The sequence below is a fragment of the Bos grunniens genome, chromosome 6 (assembly GCF_055505025.1).
Source record: "Bos grunniens cultivar Pamir isolate PY7600 chromosome 6, Bosgru_T2T1.0, whole genome shotgun sequence".
NCBI classification, from domain to species: Eukaryota; Metazoa; Chordata; class Mammalia; order Artiodactyla; family Bovidae; genus Bos; species Bos grunniens.
In genome coordinates, this window is record NC_141170.1 from 3,681,567 (window position 1) to 3,700,983 (window position 19,417).

Here is a 19,417-nt window from a genome sequence, read left to right on the forward strand (position 1 = left end):
GCTTCAAAATAAGTTATTTATTTGTATATGTTCAGTAAGTATAGGTTTTAATTTATATCTGTACATATTAGACACACTGTGGACATCCTGTCAGAATCCTGGCAGCGACAGCCATCTCCGTAGCCCACCCGAAACATGGCCCAGGGGGCTGCCCCCTCACCCCGGGGGAGACCAGGAGGAAGTGGTGACCAAGCCAGCCTCAGGGGAGAGGCAGCCGGCCTGGACCCTTGCTCCGGGGTGCAGGCCCCCATCCCCTGGGAGAAGCGGATCCTTGGGCCATGTCCCCATCCCTCCAACAGACGGTCGTGGTCACAGAGTGCTCGCCAAATAGGATCCTGACCAAAACGAGACGAACGTGGTGGCCGGACCAGAGCCCTGGCGTGAGACGGTCCCCTCCCCAGGGTCTCGAGGTCCTTCCCTTAGGACATGGTGACCGTCAGCCTCTCAGGCTTCTGTTCCTGGCTCTGTTTTGGCAAGGGTTCATCAACCTTGAAAATCCCCTCATTTTCACGTTTTTATGAAGTGAAGTGAAAGTCGCTCAGTTGTGTCCGACTCTTTGCGACCCCATGGACTGTATAGTCCATGGGATTCTCCAGGCCAGAATACTGGAGTCAGGTAGCCTCTCCCTTCTCCAGGGGATCTTCTCAACCCAGGGATGGAACCCAGGTCTCCTGCATTGCAGGCAGATTCTTTACCAGCTGAGCCACCAGGGAAGCCCAAGGATACTGGGGTGGGCAGCCTATACTATAGTGTTTTCATTCATTCACCAGCCTTTTGCGCAGACATAGAGGGCATGCCACGTCACCCTCGACGTGGGCTCAGGAGGTGGAGAGGACCGCTCCTCCCAGGCCACCAAGGGTTGAGCAGGGCCAGTCTGTGGGTCTGAGGAGCCAGCAGCGCCCCTGCCTCCCAATAGCCGTCTGTGGAGCCTGGCGGGCCGGGGCACCCGCACACGCATCTCCCCAGGCTCTTCTCCCGGGACCGTGGGGAACCAGTCGTGGCCCCTCGGTTCGCACACGCATCTCCCCAGGCTCCTCTCCCGGGACCGTGGGGAACCAGTCGTGGCCCCTCGGTTCGCACACCTTGGCTTGTCCAGCTGGACTGTCCCCTGGCCCATCTCCCTGGTCCCTAGGCTAGTTTGGGGTGTTCTCGTGAAAACCCAGGATGACCCTGACAGGCTGGAGACATGCCAACTTGGAAAAATCTGTCACAGAAAGTGAAAGGCGTGTGTCCTGGCCCTGGAGGCCGGCCCCCCAGCGAGGGGTTTCAGGCTCCTGTTCACTGAGACAGACTGCTGGGCCTGTGTTTCCCAGGGGAGGGCGCAGGGCCGAAGCTGGGCTGGGCCTGAGGGTTGTGGGCAGGATGCTGTTGTCTGCGGCCCCAGCCTTTCTTGCCCAAAGAGTAAGTGTCAGCACCCTGTTTGGAAGGAAATGTAAAGTTTGCCCACGGGCAGCCTTCACCAGCATCTGTCCTGGGACTGGAGCCTTCGCGGCCTGGCCCAGGGACAGGCACTAGGGCAGGGCCTCCCCGACATGTCTGTGTTCCAGCCCGGCCGCTCCGCCCAGCAACACCTCCTCTAGGAGCCAGAAGGACGCCCAGGTGTCTCCACCTCCGCTCAGCAACACTTCAGTATTAAACTATTGCCTTCCTCTTCCCACCCCCCCCCAATTAAGGTTTTTTAATAGAAGAATAATAATTTCAGACCATGGCACAGTTTTAAAGAGGGTATTTTGTTGTTCTTGTTGTCCTTACTGTCTTCTTATCCCCATGATGGACTGGGTTGATACTGTGAAATAAACTAGAAATAAATTAACATTTTCATGCCCTGCCCCCCTGCAACACACACACACATACACATACTACACACAGCTCAGCATCCCAAAAAAAGAAGCAGCCTCCTGGTGGCCCCGAGCCCCAGCAGGGCTGCCTGTCCTGTGTCCTTGGTAAAGACGAGAGCGCTTCATGTGCGGGGAATGTTGGCCTCACATGCACCCCATCTTTTGTGAAATAATCCAGTTATGTCCTTCCAGATAAACCCAGCTTGACAGCAGACAAGCATCACCAGGTGTTTCTATTCGTTGCCACGGAAGAAACTATCCAGATAGAATCATCAGATCATATTTCTTAGGGACCAGAGGTGTTTTTAATAAGATAATCTTTAATTTTTTTTTTTCTAAAAAGAAAGGAAACACTAACTTTAAACTTTAACATCAACTTTTAAATTATGCGTGTTCAGCGTTGATTGACCATGGCTGTGAGTTGTAAAATGTTTTCATATTAAGAATGTAATTATTTCCTTATTGTATTTTTTAAAAGCTAAAGTCATATTTAAAATTCTCTTTGAAACAGGCAAAAAATGGGAAAGGTTTTTTTAATTAAATATGTTGGCAATGTCCATTTTAAATAACTGTAAATATATTTTCACTGTTTCACCATGTATTTAATTCATAAAGTAAAAAAAAAAAAAAATTTATCAGAAGAGACTTGCATTGGAAATACTCACTTTCAGTCCATTTGCCCGATTTTGTAATGGCTTCACTTGACTTTTCTGCTTTGCTATGGATTTTCTAGTTTTACGCGGTGTAGCCCGCAGACTGGCGCCCTCAGGCGTGCCATCTTTGTGTATGCTAATAAACTCGACTCTCCCAATCCGACCTCCGTGTCTTGACTGACTTGGTTTGTGGGCGGACGGGAAGGACTGTCCGCTGGATGGAGTTTTACCAACAAGGCATTTTGCTTCCCGGGGCTTCCCTGGTGGCTCAGACGGTAAAGAAAGTGCCTGCGATGCAGGAGACCCAGGTTTGATCCCTGGGTCAGGAAGATCCCCTGAAGAAGGAAATGGCAACCCACTCCAGTATTTTTGCCTGGAGAATCCCCATGGACAGAGGAGCCTGGTGGGCTACAGTTAATGGGGTTGCGAAGAGTTGGACACGACTGAATAAGACTAACGCTTTCATTTTGCTGGCCGGGTTGAGAAGGGGTATAAGGAGGGGTCGAGGTGGGGCACGTGTTTTGTTTCTTTGGCAAAAATCTTTCATGAAAGAAGCATAGTGCTTTTAGTAGCTTTTAGCCCAAGGACCCAAATATTCGGATCAGGCAGCATCTGTGTCCCTTCTGAATGCAGCTCTGTGCCCGGCGCCAGGAACAGGGCCGATGGGAAGTGACTGTTCTCAGGGCGCCTGCTCCAGCCAAGGGAGACAGTCATGTCCGCAGTGTGGAGTATTCCAGAACCACAGGAGAAGGAGCAGCTGCCTTTGAGGTCGCTGCCTTTGGTGGTGGGGTTTACAGGGCTTCCCTTGTGGCTCAGCTGGTAAAGATTCCGCCCGCAATGTGGGAGACCTGGGTTCGATCGCTGGGTTGGGAAGATCCCCTGGAGAAGGGAAAGGCTACCCACTCCAGTATTCTGGCCTGGAGAATTCCATGGACTGTATAGTCAGACACAACTGAGCGACTGACTTCTGCAGGGTGGGTATTTGAGCTGGGTCATGGTGTTTAAATAGGAGTTCAGCAGGGGGAGAAGGGCACCACAGGAGACCGTGGTGGAGGGCGAGAGCAGATCCGGAGAGTGGGTGGGATCAGGCCGCGGGCCTCCTGTCTGCAGAAGGGGGTTGGGGCGGGGCCTCTGTGGAGAGCATCCAAGCCTTTTGGTGGAGTGGGGGGATGGCCAGGTTTCTGGTTTTAGAAAGACCACTGCCAGGGGGAGGGCAGGCGCGTGTGGCGCTCTGACCTCAGGGCCAGGAGCAGAAAGGCCACTGCTGGTGCACAGCCCACTGAGGGCTGATGGAGCTCAGACGGAAGAGCCCTGAGGGCTGGCCAACCTGCTGCCTGACATGGAACCCAGGGGAACAGAGCTTGGCCAGAGTGGCAAGAATAAGGTGTCGGCTTGGGCTCTGCAGGACGCCTGGGTCACCGAGGAGGGGTGGCCTGTGTCTGTGTGTGACTCGGAGACCCAAGTCATCACCCACCAGGACCCAACCTTCCAGGACTTTTTTTTTTTTAGCCAGGCCATGCAGCATATGGGATCCTAGTTCCCCGGCCAGGGATTGAACCCACAGCCCTGCATTAGAACTGTGGCGTCTAAACCACTGGACCACCAGTGAAGTCCCTGGACCCCCTTTCAGAGGTCAAGGATCAGGTGACCCGGGGGGGGGGCCTCCTTCACCTCCACCCTCCCCTCCCTGGGGCTGGGCTGGGTATTGGCTGGTCATGACCCTGGGAACAAGGGCCCTTCCTTTGCTAGAAGGAAGCAACTGCCCTGAGTCAGGTAAGCTCGCTTCTCCAGGCCCCCTTAAACAGGAAGGTGATGGCCCGCATGCTCTCAGCTGGCCTCTGCCCTCCAAGCCGTCCGCCAGGGCAGTCCTCTGCCCACCGTTCGCTGTCCAACGGCGTGTGGTTCTGCTCGGCGAGGGGCCCGGTTAAGCTTTGTTAGAACCAACTTTAACTGACGCTTTTTCCTCTGGCTTGCATGTGGGCCACGTCCTGCAGGCTTGCAAACGCGAAGGAAGCACCTCTTCATCTCTTTTAAAACCCAGCAAAAGGGACCCCAGAGTTCTTGGTTTTTCTTTCTACAACCAACGGAGACAAACTTGAGGATAGTTATACCTCCAGCTGTAATTCTAGGAGCAGGCGACAGGAAGCCCTGATCGGCATAAATCAGGAGCCCGACTCTTTCAGGGGAGGCAGGGAAAACGTGAGCTGCTGTCTGTGACCCAGGAACTTTTATGATGGGGACTTCATCAATTTTACGATGCTGTTAAAAATGACTATCTTTTCAGGGACCAGTTAGCCAGAAAACAGAGCAGGAGGCACGATAGGGATGAGGAAGCAGGTCAGGTGGACTCACCTCCAGGCCTGGGGGGTGGTCCTGGACACCAAGAAGTCGGTGTGGCCTGGGACAGCCTGCACGCCCAGGGGCGGAGGGCAGGGCATTGGAGATTGCCTTGTTCTGAGGCTTTGACAGCTGGGGCCTCACTGTCCCTGGAGGCACAGCCCTTCCCCGGACCGCTCAGTTCTTCAAGACATCGCCCGCAAACACCGCTTTCACGTGTGAAGCGACCCATCCGGAGTCCACACCCCAGCCACCTCCTCTATGAGGTTCATACGCTCCGGGACCACTATCCCCTGACTTCATCACCCCCGGGCCGGGTGCCGCCCTGGTCCCAGAGTCTGCCGAGATTACTCAGGCCAGCCCAGCCCCTTTCCTTCCTGTGAAAACCGCAGCAAATGAAGGCGCTTGTCCTCATCTCCCCCTGCCTCTGGCTCCTGACTGGCCCCGGGTGCTTCCCTGCGAGGCCTGGCCCAGCCTGACGTGGTGCCGCATTACGGGGAACGGGTACTGTGACAGTCTTACCTCCTGATCCGCCTCGCAGCCCCCGTACTGGGCGATGATAAAACCTACGGTTTGAACACCCCAGTCTGTGGGAAAGGCACGCTGATATCGTGTGATGGGAGATGCCCGTCCGTGAAACGTCCTACAGCCTCCATAAGACTCTCGTCGAACGGAAATCCTTTCCTCCGTGGGTTCTCTTTCCAGCAGGATAAACACTGTCCTTTACTTCAACTGATCATGCATTCATTTCCTCATTCGGGGATGGTTTACTGAAACCCCTACGGCGCCTGGGGCCCTGGAGACCCAGAACTCTATAAACATGACTGTCAGCACTGGCTCCTCACCAGAGCCGGTGATGGATGCGTGTGTGACCCGGGCGACCTCGCTAATAAACACGTAATTATAAATCGTGAGATGCCACAAAGACACCCCCCCCCACCGCCCCGTCTTCTGGTGGCGACAGACTCCAGCCATGGCCAACCCTCCATGGGAGGCACCGAAGACCCATCCCCACCCCTCTGGATCAGGGGGACTCAGGGGTCCCCGGGGACACTCCCACACCGACCCGGGGAGGATGGGGGGTTCTGGGCACAGGGGGTGTTTCTTGAAAAACTCTGTGTTGGCCGCTGAGAACAGGAGCCATCTCCCCCGAACCCCGGCCGGATGAAGGCGACTCTGGAGGAGGAGAGCCCAGGAGGTGTTTGGTGTGACTCACTGATCCCGGTGTCCCTAGGTATGGGGTCACGGACATGCCACTAAGTTCTCACCTTGGCCTCTGCGGATCAAGCCATAAACACTGCTGGGCCTGGCGGTTCAAGACTGACTGGAGTCACCGCGACAGTGGGGAGCATTGTTGCCGCCTCTCAGATCTAGACGGTCACACACCCGGAGCCCCCAGAGCCCAGGGGAGCTTGCAGCCGTGACGCCTGATGCCAACCTGAGTCTGTAAGGGGCTTCGCCCCCAACCTCCCCACGGGTGTGCACGCAGCACGTGGGCAGAGGCAGTGCTGGGGATGGGCGGGGAGCCCGCACACTCTGGGGGTGGTGGACACTGGCTCCCACCCCAGGCAGGTTCCTGGGGATCCCCAGTGCCATGGAGGCCCCCCTGCCAGAACCGGGGTTCTGGGGTTGAGATGTTTGGCGGAGCTTCGGCCTCTGCCTGGGTCAGAGGGTTTCTGCTGTGATGCTTCCCCTGGCTCCTGACAGTGCTGGGGATACAGCCCGGTCCACAGGACGCATCTCCTCCTGGTTTCCAGACCCAGTGGTTCCCGGGGCAGGGACCCAGCCCCCCAACTCCATCAAACGTTCTCTTCCTCCTAAAACAGTAAACAAAGCAGCCTTAGGCCCCAGAGGAACTGCAGGCCGCCATCCAGGACCTGGGAGCCACAGGGCGGGGGCTCCGCCCACAGCCCCACCAGGTTCTCCCGAGTTTTTCCGCCTGAGGGCCAGAGGTGAGCGCTGCAGCTGCTGCTGCAGTTGTACCACTTCCTGTGGAATACGCCGGCTCCCAGCCTATTCAAAAGCAGGGACATCCCTTCGCCAACAAAGGTCCGTCTAGTCAAGGCTATGGTTTTTCCAGTGGTCATGTATGGATGTGAGAGTTGGACTGTGAAGAAGGCTGAGCGCCGAAGAACTGATGCTTTTGAACTGTGGTGTTGGAGAAGACTCTTGTGAGTCCCTTGGACCGCAAGGAGATCCAACCAGTCCATCCTAAAGGAGATCAGTCCTGAATATTCACTGAAAGGACTGGTATTGAAGCTGAAGCTCCAGTACTCTGGCCACCTGATTCGAAGAGCCAACTCATTGAAAAAGATCCTGATGCTAGGAAAGATTGAGGGCAGGAGGAGAAGGGGATGACAGAGGATGGGAAGGTTGGATGGCATCACCAACTCAGTGGGCATGAGTTTGAACAAACTCAGGAAGATAGTGAAGGACAAGGAAGCCTGGTGTGCTGCAGTTCACGCAGTCACAAAGAGTTGGACAGCTTCATGGTGGCTCAGTTGGTTAAGAGTCTGCCTGCAGTGCAGGAGACCTGGGTTCAATCCCTGGGTTGGGAAGACCCCCTGGAGGAGGAAATGGCAACCCACTCCAGTATTCTTGCCTGGAGAATTCCATGGACGGAGGAGCCTGGCGGGCCAGAGTCCATGGGGTCCAAAGAGTTGGACAGGACAGAGTGCCTAACCTCCCTTTGTTCATTTCATTTAGTGACTGAACCACCCAGTGCCTGGGAGGCAGGTGACCCTTTTGTTCTATGCCTGTTGGTGAAGTTGCTCCCACCTGGCAGGAAGCAGCTGCCCTCACAGGTCCAGGCAAATGCTCCAGCTCTTTCTAAGCAGACAGGGAGGCTGGCTTCTCTTCCTCCAAAACTCCAGCACCTTCAACCATGTTGGTCAGGTCTGGTGGGGAGAAAACAGCAGGTCCTCTCCACGCCTTGGTGGGACGCAGGTGACCAGCTGCCCTGGACGCGGCACACACAGAGGGTTTCAGAAAGGGCGCCGGAGGCATGTGTGACCATGCACAGGCTGGTGACGAGCAAGTTGGGAACCGTCTTTGAAACGCCTCGGTCTTTGGCACGAAAGCGGGCAGCTCTGGAGAACTTGACCAGAAGCTGCTTGAATCTCAGGAACTGCTTGAAAGTTCCCAGCAGCCGCCCGAGTCTACGGGCGGCTGCTGGGAAACAAAAGGCCTCCAACCACACGTCCATCACACGGCTACCTGTAGCCGCCTCCCCAGAGGCTACTTCTGCTCCTCCCTTTTCACTCTCCTGCCTCACCTCCCTCCAGTGGCGTCCCCTCCTCCTCAGCCTGTATCTCTTCTGTCTGGTCTCAAAAAGGCCACATATTCTGACATTTCGCACTGAGACACAACGCATGCAGTCTCTAAAATTTCCTCCAGCTTCCTTTAATAAGCTCTTCTGCGCCAACCTCGCTTCTCTCTGAACCTGCAGGGCAGCCCTCCAGGGGTCTCAGATGCAGGATTGTTCTTTGGGCCCCTTGAGGCTGTGGTTGTATTTCTTTCCGGTTATTTATCCTCGAATGAAGAGCACTCCCTCCAGACCAACCGTTTTCCGGTTCAGGAGCTCATGTCCTGTCTCCCCTCGCTGCATTCTTTGCTGCTGGGGGAACCCTCCTTTTGCACATTAATCCTAGAGGCAGCATGATGTTGCCCCAGACAAATCGCGAGCGTCTAGCTGACCATCACCGTGTGTGCACCTCTGGAACTGACCTCCATCTGAGGTTAGGGCTGCAGGCTGAGCATTGAGTTTGGCATCATCAGCTCTCTGTGGTGGTTCTGTCCCAAATGCAGGGATGTGTGGTGACCCCACCTCCTGCTTGAAAGTGCAGTAGCACGTGGCTGAGGATTAAGGCAGTGAGCTATATAGGGGTTCCTCCTGGGATGTCCATGTGACCTGCCCAGCGCGTCTAGACTTTATGAGAGGAAGATGTCCGGGCTGGAGCTCCTGCAGCCATTTTGTAGCCTGAGGTCACCTTGGTGGCTCTGTTCCTGAGCAGTGGCCTGCGGCTTGGAGAAACAGAGCCACACTGGAGGGTCTCCACAGAGCACTGTGACGCCGACCTCCCATGAGACTTCCACCCTGCTGGCGATCTTAACAACTTCCTTAGTCAATCTACTTTCTCACTGTCCTGATAAAATTTCACACCTTCTCCTGTTTCCCTGGATCCCTTCCCTCTTCTCACTTTTGGGGATGACCTCACTTGTAACTTCCCTGAGAACGTGGAGCAGCTGGAAGAGAAGCTTCCAACCCAAGTGCTTCTGAGCCCTTCTGTTCCCCAGGGCCAGGGGTCCCCACTCCCACCTGATCTGACCCTCTGCTCACACTCAGGCTCTGGGCCCCTCACCCCTCAAGGCCTTACTGCCCGGCATCCCCTGCTCTCCCTCCTGCATTTTCTGTCTCCAGGTCTATTAACTCATCCCGTCCACACACTGCCTTAGCTGCTGCCCCGGTTCTCTGTCCTTGAGTTGCCAGGAAATTCTAGAGCACATTATTCCGTGCTTTGGCTGTCCAGTGCTTCACCTCCCGTGAGTCCCTCGACTGGCTCCCAGGAGGCCTCTGTCCTCACGCCTGCCTACGATCTGTCCCCTTGACTCACCCTCTGGGCAGTCTCTGCACGGCAGCCCAGCCCCGCTCTGAAGCACCCTTCATGCAGGACACAGTGGCCTCCCCCTGCCTGCAGAAGCACGTGGTCAGCAGGGGGCCTGGGCCGCCCAGTGATGTCGGGCTGAACCCCAACTCTACATTGCTTTATGCCTCGCTGCCCTGACTCTGGGGCGGGGGTGTTGGCACCTGTCTCCGGGCTTGCTGCCAGCCCGGTTCACGGCTATGTGTGGGAAGCGCCTGCCTTGGACCAGATACACGGCAGAGACTGAGTGGGAGCCACCATCATCCCTGTGGTCACCTTGGCTCGTGGTCCTGATGGTGGCGGGGGGATCCTGCTGGACCGCTGACAGGGCCAAGCACCGGGGCCATAATCTGTGGGCTGCAAACCACGAGCGTGGTCCTTTGTCCCCGCGCAGAGCCAGGGCGGATTTTGGAATAAAGTGCCATCTGCTGAGCTAGTACTGTCAGCTTAGCAACTTCATCATAACTTCACACCGGTGCCAGGGGGTCATGGGCACGGGCCATTAAGACGCCTGGGCTGGTGCACGCACTGCCTGCAACTGGCAACTCTGAGCTCGAGAAGCTGCAAAGTCCCCTGGGCCTCATGGGCCCAGGTTGTGGAAGCGAGGCCATGGTGGACGGGGCCATGCGCAGCCAGGAGAGGGGTGGCCGGGAGTGGCCGGGCCCACCCTGGTCAGCACGTCCCGTTGGAAACAGCTGTGCAGGGTGATCACTCCCGCAGCCCGAGGCTTGGGTGAAGGTTTCACGCCAAATGGAATCGGAATGAGCAGGGGCCAAGGGCAGCTGCCCAAGAGCCTCCACCCCGGCCCCCACCACATTAGCAGGGTGGGCACGTCTGGCCGCCCTCTTTGCCGCTGAGCTCGGAGGTCGGGGGGGGAGTTTCCTCCTTCAGCTGGTCCTGCTGAGTCAACAGCAACCGCACACAGAGGCTACTCACTGCCCCCAGGGCCCGCCCTGCCCCTTCAAGAAGAAGGGAGCTGCTGAGGGCCCGGCTATGGCTGGACACAGTGGGGGACACTGTGATTGGGTCTGGATCAGGTCTGGAAGTGGGGCCTCAGGTGGGAGCTGCCCCCGAGCTCAGCCTGGAGGCGTGAGGTCAGCGCTGGCCGGTCCGTATTCAGCTGTGATCGCGACCGCTCTCAGCTCTGTGGCCAAGGCCTGGTCTGCCATTGGTGACACTGTCTGTGTCGGACGCGGGAGGATGCGGGAGGACGCGGGAGGACGCGGGAGGGCCCACCCTGCAGCGTGCGCCTGGCTGGGAAAAGGGGTCGGGGCCGCTGTGCCCTCTCTCAGCTCGGTGGGGTCCTTCTCGTAGGGGTCCTGACCCTGACTCCCCATCAGAATGGGTGTTGGTCTTGACAGCAGCCTCCGCGCCTCCTGGGGGACGTGTCACCACGTGCCAGGGTATCTTCTGTGGGGGTCCCGGGGCCTTGCTGCTGAGGAAGGAGGTGATCGTCCCTTCTCAGAGATCCCACCTGAGTAGGGACTGCTCCTCCAACCTCCGAGTCGCTCGCTGGCCCTGCGGCTGCACCCCCTTCCACCCCTCGACCCCTGGTCGGGAAGGAAGCCTCCAAGTCCTTGGAAGTGAAACTCTGCTGTTGACGATGCAAAGCTGTTTGGGTTTCCACGGGGACCGGCCGTCGGTCTTACTGACCGAGCCAGAGGGACGAGCACAGCAGATCCTCAGAGTATTTTTCCTCCTCTGATTCTGATTTGTCGATGACTCTGCGTATTTCCATCTGTCCCTCCATGGTTCGTGGCTACCTGGTGACTCTGGACGCCAGACTCGGTGTCTTCAGTCAAAGTCAACTCGAGTCCACCTGGATGGAATCTGGGGCTTCGCTGGAGCGTTAGAGCCACGCCTCTTATTTGAGCTAAAAATAACTTTCTCTGCCAGCGCCGCCGTCTCCCTGTCTGTGGACAGAGGACACACGGACCTGCATGGCCACAGGAGCTCAGGTGTGGTCACAGCGCCCGCACTTCGTAGCCGCCGCGGGGAGCGTTTGTGTCCTCTTGGTCTGAGCAGGAGGCCGGCCTGGCTGTGCCTGGGGCCGTCCCAGGGGCCGTGGCCCCGCATGACTCCCCTGCACCCCCGCCTGGCCCTCCGTTCAGGAAGGGGCTCAAGATAGATCAACACGGGAGCTGCACACGTCTAACCACAGCCGCCGGCCTCTCCCGGGGGAGGCCCCCGACAAACCCCCGCACGCCGAGAGCTGGGGGTTGCGATCCGCCAGCAGAGCAGGAGGGTTCTCACTCCCCCAGGCCTGGCACGTACACATGGAGACCTGCTTGTGCGCCGTGGGTGCCAGCCCTCGAGCCCCGTCTCTCTTCTCACAGCGCACATCACACACAGGCATGGACACACAGACGCAAATACAGGCACGACACATGTTCGCACACACACAGACACACAAAGTGCAAACACACACAAATATATACACAGATACTAGTATACACATAGACCCACACGTGCACAAAGACACAAGGAAGTGCAAACACAGACACACACACAAATATACACACACAGATACAAATACAGGCAATACATTCACGTGCACACACACACACACACGCACACTCACACACACTCACATGCACGCACACACACAGCACACTCACACACATGCACACACACACTCACACACATACATGCACACACACATACGCACACTCACACACATACTCACACACACACTCGCACACACACACTCACACACACAGTCCTCTCCAGCCTCCCCACAGCATCCCTACCCTGGATGGCCCCGGCTCTATCCTGCAAATGCAGACACTCACACACACACACACACACACACACACTCCTCTTGGCCTCCCCTGCCCTGGATGGCCCCAGCCCTGGCCTGCAAACACACAGGCGCACACACTCTCACACACATGCACACACACTCCTCCTGGCCTCCCCTGCCCTGCATGGCCCCGGCTCTGGCCTGCTTCCCATGCGTCTTTTCCTTCCTCGCCCTGGAGACCTGGTTCCCATAGGGCCGCCAGCCCTCCCCTCCCGGTTGGGTCCTGCAATCATTGTCACAGTCCCCACAGCTCCGGGGTCTCCTTTGGGCCCCAGGGGCATGTCCTGTTCACTCAGGGCTCCAGCCAGGGTCCAGCCCCGGTCCCAGGGGGCACAAGATCTGGCCAGAAGGCTTTGAGGATGCTGACGACACTGAACTCCATGTACTGTGGTCCAGAGAAGGAAGGGGGTGTGTCTGTGAGTCTGCGTGAGAGCTGTGTGTGTTGTGTGTCTCTGTGTGCAAGTATATCAGTGTGTGTCTGTGTGAGTGTGCGTGTGCATGGAGGTGGTGATCTGACCACATCAGGGCTTCCTCTATCTACTCCTGGCTCCTCGGTCTCCTCAAAGACAAGTGGGTGGCATTTCAAGGACCAGGGGCTTCCGTTCAGCAGGGGTGCACCTCCAGGCCCTCAACCCCTGGCCTCTGCACCCCACTGGGCAAACGGAGTGTGCTCCAGGGCCCCTTGCTGGCTGCTGGAGGAGAAGTGAGGCGACCCATGTGAGGGCGTGGTGGCATCACTGCTTTGCAGGTGGCACATCTGGGTCCAGCGACCGAGATGGCCAACGTCATGGCACCCTCCCCCGCAAAGTGCAGGGACCCCTGGCCCGCCCCAGCCTCCGTGACACCACAGTTCTGGGGCCCTGGGTGTATGTTTAGGGAAATATTGACAAATAGCTTCATAATAAGGCAAACACCAATCGTATGCATTTAATCTTTGTTAAAAGCATCACAAATGATTTATTGATTTTTAAAAAGGAAAAATAAGAAAGAATTTATCGCATCTCTGTTATGTGCATATAGAAGTGTGGGCTCTATCCAGCTGAATGAGACGTTAGCGGTCCAAGCCCAGCCCGCTCTTCCCTGGGGCCCGTGAATACCTGTAGGGCAAAGACGCAGGACCTCAAAACGTGGAACCAGATAAACCCAGACCTACGTGTGGATCTACACGGTTATGGGGACGGAAACGTATTCGGTTATAGATGCCAACTTATTCCCAGGCTCTTGGGTCTGCACAGCCAAAATGCTCTTCATAGAAATGATGACATAAAATACGAGAAGAACACAAATAGCTAAAGGGAAGCCCTATCCCATCAGCAAGACAATGCAGCTGAGGGTCAGGAGGTCACAGGGGCGTCATCACCCGGAGGCACTGCTGTGCTGCGTCCAGGGGCTCCCTGCTGACCTTGACCTGGGACCTGGCCGGCGCTGAAGGTGTCTGACCCTGGAATGAGGCTCACGGGCTGGGTGGGGGTGGATGGCAGGACGCGGGGTTCCCTAAGGGGTCTTTGGAGACGGCAGGCAGGCTGGCGGAGGCAGATGCCCTGAGAACCCAGCCTCTCCCCGCAGCACCCCGCAACTCCCGCACTTCCCCGAGGTTGTGGAGGACACTGGCACGGCCAGCGGCTCAGCTGGGTGGGCCGCAGCAAGGGGAGGGGGCGCCTCTGCCGCCCTCCCGGCGACCTGCAGCGACCCCTTCTGAACCGGTCTCAGACCCCATTTGCAACACACGGGGCTGGACGCCAGGGTCGCCCCCTCCCGCATGCAGGAGCTGCTCTGGGGGTGCGGATGACCCTCCGCAGCCGCCTTTCTTTTCTGTGGAAGCGGGCTAAGGCTTCCCACCGTCCCGGGCTTCATCCTGGACTCCTCCTCACGGCCAGCGGGGTCCTAGCCTGGGATCTGGGGTGTCCCCACCTCTGGGAGGACGCTCTGGCCACCGAGAGCCCAGGTGGGAGGGGAGGGGACGCTGACTTCCAGTTTCAAGGCAAAAGGTGAAACCCTGCCCTTAGATGCTCCCGGCGGCCCTGACTCTAGGCATCGGTGAGCGATGAGCGAGGGGGGTCGAACTGTGTGGGAAGCACGGGGTGGGGGTGGGGCTGGCTCCCGGGGCACCTCTGTGGCCCCCTTGCTGTGTGTGACCCTGGGGCAGCCACTCCCTCTCTGAGCCTCAGCGGCTCTGTCTTTAAGACGAGGCGGGCACCACTTGTCGCCCTTCACGCTCTGCCTTTCTAACCTCTCCTGGTTCCTGGGTCTCTACGCGGCTCCCTCTAGAAATGAGGAATCGCAAAGCACTGGGCATCTGTGTCGAGGCGGATCCTGGGCAGGAAGCCTGCACATGGGCCGGCTGGGGGGTGGGGGCGCTGGATCCCTTGGAGGGCGGGGCTGGGGGAGCTTTGCTTTTTTTTGGAGGGGGGCAGGAGAGAAGGCTGCCAGTGGGGGCGGAGGAGCATTCCTGGGCTTTCGGCAAGGGGGTTCCCAAGAACGGGGGCTACTGCTTGGCAATAAAAAGAGAACAACCTCCCCACCAAAAAAACCGCAAATGGCTACCTAGAGAGGTATTTACATCATCTCTGCAGGTTAAAAAGACGAAGGGGAGCACGGAGGGAGGCCTGGAGGGTGGCTGGGGGGGACCCCGCAGCAGGCTTTCCGGATTCTGGAGGGGGTGTGCACGACCCCCCGCAGAGGGACGGGCGTGGGAGCGGTGGGAGCTGCCCTCCTGGGGGTTCCGAGGAAGAAAGTGGTGACTCGGCGTTCCTCCGGGGAACAGGAGCCCACGGTGCGGGTGATGGAGGTGGAGAGGGGTGGGTGGGGGTTCTGCACTTCTGAGAGTCCGGCAGGCTCACCCCCCAGCCTCAGGGGGCCCAGCCTCGCCTATGAGAAGTCAGGCCTCCTCGCCGGAGTGACGGGGTGTGGGCTGACAGTGTCCAGAGTTGGGGGCCGGGGCGAGGCGGGGCGGGCTTGAGCTGGACGGGGCGGGAGCAGCTGTCGGCTGGCGTGGACGCGGCGGGAGGAGGAGGAGGCTTTCCCGAGGTCTCCGCGGGGGTGCGGGTCCCACCCCGAGCCAGGGGCGCGTGTGGTCCTGGGCCCTCCGCGGGGAATGACGCGGCGGAGAGGAGAGCGTTCCGGGCGCGGCCGCCGCGGCCTCAGCTCACCAGGTAGCTGTGCATCTCCCGGGAGCTGACGCTCAGGACCACGCCCGAGTGGTTCCCTGGAGGAGAGACCGGCGTGAGCGCGCGGCAGGCCCAGCGGCGCGGGACGGGGGCGGCGGCGTGCGGGCGCGGCGCGTGCACCGTGTGCGGCTCCGCCGACGTGCGGGGCATCCCGAGCTTCCTCCCGCCGTGCGGGTCGTGCCTGGACGCGGGTGCGGAGGCGGTGCGGTGGGCGGGTGACTGAGGGCGGGTCTCTCGGTGCCGGCACAAGCAGTGGACGCAGGGGGCCTCGGGGGTGAGGCCGCGCCCGCCACCCGCCCCCACCGCCCCCACTGACCTGCAGAGGGGGCCGGCCCCGGCATCGGCAGCAGGGGGAGGTAGGCGGGGCTCTGTCCCCCCCGGGCAGGGGCCACTGCAGGGCGGCCCGACGAGGCCCCGGGCGGCGGCGGGAGAGAGAAGGGCACAGGGCACCGTCAGAAACGCAGGGGTCCGCCAGGGTCCCGGGCGGGGCCGCGTCCTGAGACCCTCGGGGAGCAGAGGCGTGGCCGCTGGCCGCCTGGAGCCCCCACCTCCCGGGCGCATCGAGACGGAGAGGCCCAGAGGTTCCCGCGGGGCCGTGGGGGCCACGGGGTCGTGAGCCGGCCCCGGGCTTTGGGTCCAAGGTCAGCCACCTGTCCACTGGGCCGCCTGGGTGGGCGACGTCACCTCTGAACCTCACTTCTAGCCGATTAAAAGGTGGGGGCCGCGATTCCGCCTCCCAGAGTCCCAGGGACACGGCAGATACAGGTTGAGGGGATAAAAGAGCAGCGATGACACCCCCCCCCCCCAGGTGGCAGCTTCCTCGGGCCCCACTGGGGACGTCACAGCACCCCAAGGGCGGGGCGTGCAGGGCAGGTGGGGTGCAGAGCGACTGTTAAGGGTCGGGGGAGCTGGGGCCCCAGGGTCTGGACTCCAGCCCGTGGACTCCCACCAGCTGTGTGGCCCTGGCCCCGGGCCAGTCCAGGTCTCAGCTCTGAAAAGGAGCGCCCCTGCTGGGCTATGGAGGAAGCGATGCCGGCTGGAGCACTCAGTGCTCATGCAGCTGGGAGCATTCAGCATTCACGTGGCCTGGAGCACTCAGCGCTCAGGCGACCGGGTGGGCGGCTCCAGTACTCGGGCGGGACTCAGGGCTCCCGGGCCTCAGTGTCCCCGTGGGTTGAGGAGGGAGTGGAGATGGGGCCTGCTGTCCCATCAGAGTGTGTGTCTTCCCCAAAGATGGACAGACTGGTCACCTCAACCACAGAGTCAGAACCAAGGGGCAGCAGTGACGGCCAGGCTGTCCCCTCCCTGGTCTCCGCAGCGCAGAGGCCGCAGGCAGGCGCTGGGTGGACGGTGCAGCGGGCTGAGCCAGCTGCTGCGTCATCACTGGCAGAAGCTTCGACGTGGTGGGGCTCAGCCCACGAATGCCAGCTCATGAGAGGCCCCAAGAGAGAACCGGAGGTCGACACAGACCCCCACCCCCAGAGGAGGCCACTAAGCGGGCAGCTGCTCCGTCCTCCCCGCTGGCCACTGCGGGGGGGCAATGGGGTCATGAAACAGATGCTGTGCAAACTGTAAAGGGCTGTGCACAGGTGGTTATGTCCGTGTGCGCACGGCCAAGGGCATCGTCTTCCCAGTGACGGGAGGGATGCCGGGAGTGTGGAGGGGGTGACTGTGGGGAGAGGACCCCGGGACCCCCCAGAACACAGCAGCTTTGCCATGGAAGCCAGCGCTCCTGTCTCTCCCACCCCTCAGGGGACTGTGGGGACAGGCGTCTGGGGTCCGGGTCCACTGGCAGCCCCAGGGGACTCCTGCCATCACCTGTCAGAAGGAGAGGACCCAGGGTAGGGCCCGCCCGGCCCCAGGCCTGGCGGTGGTGGTGGAGGGGCTCCCGGCGGAGGGGGTGTTGGGGGCGGGCGTTACCTAGAGTCTGTGGGTGGAGCTCATCCTCTATGAACTCCTCACCCTGGATGGCGCTCTGCACACCCTGGCTGTGGCTCACGGGGCTTGTCATTTCCTGCTCCTTCTCGTTGTGCATCTGGGCATACACGGTCCTGCCGGGGCGTTTCCTGCAAGGCAGGGGGTGGTGGGTGGTGGGGAGATCAGGGCTCTGCCTGGGACGCCTGTCCCTGGAGGCCCCCAGCCCACCCTTCTGTGCGGTGCTCTCATCGCTCCTGGATCTGCCTCCTGCGCCACCTCTGCGCCACGCCACCTCCTCCAGGAAGCCCTCCTGCACCACCTCTGTGCCAAGCCACCTCCTCCAGGAAGCCCTCCGTCCTGTGAGCTCCCACAGCTCTGGGTTTGCCTCTACCCCATCAAGGACCGTCCATCTGTCTCCCCTGAGGCGTGCTGCAGGGAGAGGGTGTTTCTTTATCTGTTTCAGGTCCCTGTCACCCATCACCTCCAGGTTCTGATCAGGTCATCAGGTGTGTGTTTCCACAAGGCATGCGATGCTGACAGGCTCTGAGAGGTGTTTGCTGAGCCCTGCCCAGGCCCTGGGGCGTCCTCTAGTGCCCATCCTCTCCAGGGCAGAGGGAAAGGAGATGGAGGGCACAGCCCCCCTCTGCCTCAGCTGGGACTGGGCTCAGGGCCCTGGGCCGGGCTCCGTGTGTGACGCCCACTTAGTTGGAGTAAAACTCCAAAGGATGCATGGTTCCACTTTACAGATGAGGAAACTGAGGCTCGGTGGGAGGGTGGGCTTCCTCAGAGCCACCATCGGCAGTTCGCCAACAGCGGCAGTTCTCTGGAAATACTGAGATGGCAGGATGCACACTCAGGCCGCGGGGGTGGGTTGGGTCATGATGGGCCCCAGGGGACTACAGCACTCGGTGACTGAGAGCCTCTGAGACTTAGGAGCTGCTTGTTAGGAAGGCAGGCCCAGCCCAGGCTGACGGCTGCGCCAGCTAGGAAAATCCAGCTCCCCACAAAGCTTAAAGCGTCCGGACAAATGGGGCACTTCTGTCCATCTGTTCTGCTCTCTTCCCCAGGTGACGCCAGTGCTCTGGGGGCACACTCACCCCCAGAACTGTGCTCCGTCCACGGTTTCCATGGTAACCACCCTCCCATGATTAATTCAGAAATAAGCCCTCAGAGCGCTGGGTGAGCCCAGCGGTCACACCCTTGCCTCTCCTGGGGCCGGCTCCTGGGCTGGGCTCAAGGTCTTCCCTTCCTCCCCGCCCCCTCTGGAGACAAGGTGCCTTTGGGACTATTTACACTGGAGCCATAAATCTGGAGCAACTCATGGGAGCTGCACTCTGGGCCTCGGGGGGTCTGAAGATGGCAAGATAAAGAGACTGGAATCCTGCCCCTTTCATGCCTGACCTGCCAGGCCTGCCTTCTGCTGCCTGGGTAACTCCTGCCACCCTGCAGTTCTCAGGAGCCCTTCATTTGGTCTCAGTCACGTCGGTCGTGTCCGACTCTTTGTGACCTTATGGGCTGTAGCCCGCCAGGCTCCTCTGTCCACGGGATCCTCCAGGCAGGAGTACTGCGGTGGGTTACCCTGGGAGAAGCCCAAATTCGCCCCAACTAAGGTCTGAGGGGAAAGAGAAGGGGGTGGGGGCCCAAACCCTGAGTCTAGCCCGTGCCTCCAGCACAGCTCTGACCTGGGAGGCAGCGTCTCACCCGTCCTCTCTGCAGCCTCTCGGGACTCACCCACTAACAGCCTGCCTGAGCCAGGCCAGGGCCGGGAGGTTTTCACAAGGTTCCAACTGAACACATCACGGTAAGAAGGGAGACGTGCTCAGGACAATGTCTGCAGGCGACAGGGCCCTGCCTCTGCACCTGCCTGCTTATTCTTCTTGCCTTTTTCCTGCCTCCCTCCTGATTAGTCCCCTTTTACAGATGAGCAAACTGAAGCCCAGGGAGGGAAAGAGACTGGCCAGAGCCGCAGACTGGATGGCGAGCTGGTCTGGGAGGCTGACCCAGCCCTGCTGCCATCTGGGCTGCCCCGCAGGTCGGGAGGGTGGGTCGCCCAGTGTGA

At 59.5% G+C, this 19,417-nt stretch overlaps 1 protein-coding gene across 3 annotated transcripts in view; it reads right to left on the reverse strand.

The window, feature by feature from the left end:
- Nucleotides 1-13,207: 13,207 nt before the first annotated feature.
- SORCS2 (sortilin related VPS10 domain containing receptor 2) overlaps nt 13,208-19,417 on the reverse strand; it is a 497,183-nt gene continuing 490,973 nt past the window's right edge. Inside the window, exons 26-28 of one of the 3 annotated variants that reach the window (XM_086407451.1) lie at nt 17,362-17,507; nt 15,758-15,832; nt 13,208-15,479 (exon numbers count right to left, since the gene is read on the reverse strand). In XM_086407451.1, the coding sequence (XP_086263577.1) occupies nt 15,415-15,479; nt 15,758-15,832; nt 17,362-17,507 (286 nt within the window). In that variant the 3' untranslated portion in view covers nt 13,208-15,414. The remainder of the gene's footprint in view (nt 15,480-15,757; nt 15,833-17,361; nt 17,508-19,417) is intronic. The other 2 variants (XM_086407453.1, XM_086407452.1) reach the window with 2 other exon arrangements.